General features: G+C 38.6%; 1 protein-coding gene across 1 annotated transcript; it reads left to right on the top strand.

The window, feature by feature from the left end:
* Positions 1–2325: 2325 nt before the first annotated feature.
* LOC137645553 (tigger transposable element-derived protein 1-like) lies at positions 2326–3021 on the top strand. The gene has a single exon (XM_068378356.1). The coding sequence runs from the start codon at positions 2326–2328 to the stop codon at positions 3019–3021; it is 696 nt and encodes a 231-aa protein (XP_068234457.1).
* The last annotated feature ends 1394 nt before the right edge of the window (positions 3022–4415 follow it).

Below are 4415 nucleotides of genomic sequence, written 5' to 3'. Positions count from 1 at the left end.
TGCGAAGAGCCTGGTATTTTTTTTGGAAAATACCAAGGAGGGTCTTCATTATAGGTGAAGAAATGGTAAATCTCAGTCATAAGTCCATGAAAACCTGTCTGTTTGACAGTAAACAGAGTAATGAAAAACTTGAACTTCCTCATTTCTGTTTTCCTGAGGCTAAACTAACTAGTTTAGCTTTTCAATCTCGTGAGATTAAAGCTCTGTTGGTGGACCTTGATGCTTATGGAGGTGTAGACCCAAATGGTATTTTTCCTTTGTTTTTTATAAAGACAGCAGATTTCTTAGCTCCATAGTTATCTGTTATTTTGCGCAAGTTAGCAAGAAGAGGAGCTTTTAGCACTAGTTGGAGAATTGGTAATGTTACTCCTCTATGTAAATGTGTTCGTGGTAGCTCAAGTCCCACTGATTACCGCCCAATTTCCATAACTCTCATATTATCTAAAGTTTTTGAACGTCTTCTGGCAAAACTTCTTAATAGGTTTGCTGAAGGTAATCATCTACTCCCTAGTTTGCAATTTGGTTTTCGTAAAGGCCTTGGAGCATGTGATGCCCTTCTTACAATCTCCAATGCTGTACAGAAATCCCTTGATTGTGGTCGGGAAGTTCGTATGATTGGCCTTGATTTTAGTGCTGCCTTTGACCGTGTTAATCATGAGGCCCTTGTTTTCAAACTGAAACAGTTGGGAGTGGGTGGGTCGTTTCTTAGCATTATTATTGATTTTTTAAGTAATAGATCTCAAAGAGTTGTTGTTGATGGGCACCATAGTGATTATAGGAATGTGATATCCGGTGTTCCACAGGGTAGTGTTCTTGGCCCATTACTTTTCATACTATATACACATGACATGTGGTTTGGCCTAGAAAATAAGCTTGTTGCATATGTAGATGATGCTACTCTCTTTGCATCAATTCCATCCCCTGAATGTAGATCTGGGGTTGGTGAATCCCTTAATAGAGATTTAGCTAGAATTAGTGCATGGTGCAAATTATGGGGTATGAAGTTGAATCCTAACAAAACTCAAAGTATGATTGTAAGTAGGTCAAGGACGGTGGCTCCTCAACATCCGGATCTCAGTATTGATAATGTTTCTTTAAATATGTATGACTCTTTCAAAATTTTAGGTGTGATTCTCTACAGTAAATTTACTTTTTAGAAACATATAAGGTCTGTGTCTTCTTCAGTTGCACAAAAAATAGGCTTATTGAGAAAGTCTTTCAAGATTTTCGGTGATCAATCTATTCTGAAGAAGTGTTTTAATTCTTTCATTCTACCTTGTTTTGAGTATTGTTCTCCTGTCTGGTGTTCAGCTGCTGATTCTCATCTTAATTTGATGGACAGAAACTTACGGTCTATTAAATTTCTTATTCCTGATCTAGATATTAATCTCTGGCACCGTCGTTCAATTAGTTCATTATGCATGTTGCATAAGATTTTTCATAACTCTGACCATCCTTTACATTCAGATCTCCCAGGACAATTCTATCCTGTTCGTAATACTAGGCAGGCAGCTAATTCTAATAGCCAGGCCTTCTCCATCACGAGGCTCAATACTACGCAGTACTCTAGAAGTTTTATTCCAGCTGTGACCAAGTTGTGGAATGATCTTCCTAATCGGGTGGTTGAATCAGTAGAACTTCAAAAGTTCAAAGTTGGAGCAAATGCTTTTTTGTTGACCAGGCGGACATGAGTCTTTTTATAGTTTATTCATGACATATTTGTTTGTGTTGTTGTTAATAGTTTATATATGACATGTCTGTTTTGACGTTGTTACTTATTTTAGAATGATTTATTGTTAATTTGTTCTCTTCATTTATTTATTTCCTTATTTCCTTTCCTCACTGGGCTATTTTTCCCTGTTGGAGCCCCTGGGCTTATAGCATCTTGCTTTTCCAACTAGGGTTGTAGCTTGGATAGTAATAATAATAATAATAGCTCTGTGCTCTAATGTTAATGCCACTGGGGATTATTATGATTATTATTGTTAGTTAATCTACAACCCTAGTTGGAAAAGTAGGATGCTATAAGCCTAAGGGTTCCAACTGGGAAAAATAAACCAGAAAGGAAAGAAAATAATGGGATAAATAAACTACAAAAGAAGTAATGAACAATTAAAATGAAATATTTTAAGATCACTTGGAGAATCCACGAGCCATCAAGAAGTGTAAGGTGTAGAAGAAACTGAATTGTACGTGAAGGTAAAAAACCAAGCCTTGGGTGACTCCTTTTGTTTGTGGAATGGGTCAGTAAGGATTTTGGTCCCGAGGTAAAAATGTTCCTTTTGGAAAAGAAACTCCCACTCCACGCCTTGTTAGTTATGGACAATGTTCTTGCCCATTTTGTTTGTGGAATGGGTCAATGAGGATTTTGGTCCTGAGGTAAAAAAGTATCTTTTGGAGAAGAAACTCCCACTACAAGCCGTGCTAGTTTTGCACAGTGCTCTTGCCCATCTTCCAGGCCTTGAAGACAACCTAATGGAGACGTACAAATTTATTAAGATGAAGTTCTTACCTGTCAATATCACTCCGATTCTCCAACCCAAGGATCAGCAGGTGTTCTTATACCTCAAAAAGATTTATACAAGAGCAATGTTCTCGCAATGCTCGGAGGTTCCTGAAGGGACCGACCTAATCCTCCGAGAGTTATGGAAGGAGTATTTCCATATTTCAAAGTGCCTCGATATCATTAACAAAGCCTGGAATGGATTATCCTCGGAATCCTCAATTCTACTTGGAAGACATTGTGGACTGAGCGTAATTTTGAGATATTCAAGCCCCACACAAGAGGCAGTTCACAATGAAATTGTGTCCTTGGGAAAAACAATGTTGTTGCAGATGGACAAGGACAACATCAACGATCTTCTTGAGGAACCTAGTGAGCATCTGATGATCGAGGTGCTGTTGGAGTTGCATAATGTGCAGCATCAAGTGAATATGGTGATAATTTCATCTGAAGAGGAGGAGGAGGAAGAGGAAGAGGAAGAGGAAGAGGAAGAGGAAGAGGAGAGGAGAGGGGGATAGAGTGACAAACCTGTTGCTTAGTGTAAAATTAGGCAAATGTTTAAAATGTGAGAAACCTTGCAAAATTTTGTAGAAACATGTCACTTAGATAAGGCTTTGGCAAGGTGAACAGCAAATCCATTTACGGATAATGCAGTATGAAACGTAAAGCAGTCGTTTCTAATAGGTTACTTGTCAAAGTTGAATGTAAGAGTGTAAAAAAAAAAATTATGACCAAGTGTCTTAAAAGTGTAAAGTAAGTAATCCAGACAGTGAAAGTAAACTTAATTCAAGAGAGAGACCTAATATTTGACCAGAATTGCTCAAGGAGCGAGGCTCTCCTTCGAAGTAGTAAATCTTCTTGCCCCTCTCCCTCCTCTTCAGACTGCAAGCCTTGTAAGGCACCCAACATACTTTAAGTTGCACCCAAAATCTCCTCAACCCTATAGCTTTCGGGTGAAACAATTATTAAACAGTCTGGAAATAATTAGAAGTAAGGTACTTCCATTCAAGGTATCATCAACGCCTCCATGGAAATTACCAGAGATATCTTTTTGTAAATACTCTATTGGAGTTAAGAAGAATATGACAGACCTAGAAGCCAGGTCTCTTTTCATGGAACATGTTGAAGAACATAGAGGATCAACTTTTATATATACTGATGGCTCCAAATCTGATGCTGGCGTTGGATTTGGAGTACATAATAATGGTTTTAATTGTAGAGGTGCACTTCCTCTAACTGCATCCATGTTTACTGCCGAACTGTATGGCTTATTAACCGCTATTGAGAAAATAGCGTTGGAGAAGGAGGGTAATTTTACAATTTTTAGTGATGCAAGGAGTGTCCTTCAAGCTATAGAAGATTTTAATTCTAATAACCCTCTAGTTTTAAAGATTTTAGAATAGCTTTTTATTATTGGACGGAGAGGTATAACAGTTCGATTTTGTTGGGTTCCAGCACATGAAGGTGTGTCTGGGAATGAGAAGGCAGATTCACTGGCAAAGAATGCTGCATCCGAGTTGCTGTCAAGAAGGTATCCCATTCCCTGTAATGATTTCCTACCTAACATCAAGAAATTGGTTTGTAATAAATGGCAACAGCACTGGGATAGCTTAAATGGCAATAAAATGAGAGAGGTAACAAATGTCATATCTCCTTGGAGGTATAACATGATGCCCCGTAAATGGGAGACTTCTCTTTGTCGTCTCTGTATTGGTCACACTCGGTTGACACACGAGGTTCTGCTGAAGGGCCAACACCAACCGTATTGTGACGACTGTTTAGTACCTCTAACAGTGAGGCATTTGTGGACCGAATGCCCCAATTATAATAACTTAAGGAATAGGTATTTGTTTGAGGCTCGAGGTGAGGGTGGCAGGTTCATCTTTGCCAGGTTTCTTGGACATGATGTGTC

This window comes from Palaemon carinicauda, chromosome 8, assembly GCF_036898095.1.
Source record: "Palaemon carinicauda isolate YSFRI2023 chromosome 8, ASM3689809v2, whole genome shotgun sequence".
Lineage (NCBI taxonomy): Eukaryota > Metazoa > Arthropoda > Malacostraca > Decapoda > Palaemonidae > Palaemon > Palaemon carinicauda.
The sequence above is the reverse complement of the archived record's forward strand: the minus strand, read 5'-3'. Positions and strand labels throughout refer to the sequence as shown.

Coding starts and splice junctions, on each gene's coding strand:
- LOC137645553 (XM_068378356.1), top strand. CDS start 2,326: ATGTTCTTGCCCATTTTGTTTGTGGAATGGGTCAATGAGGATTTTGGT.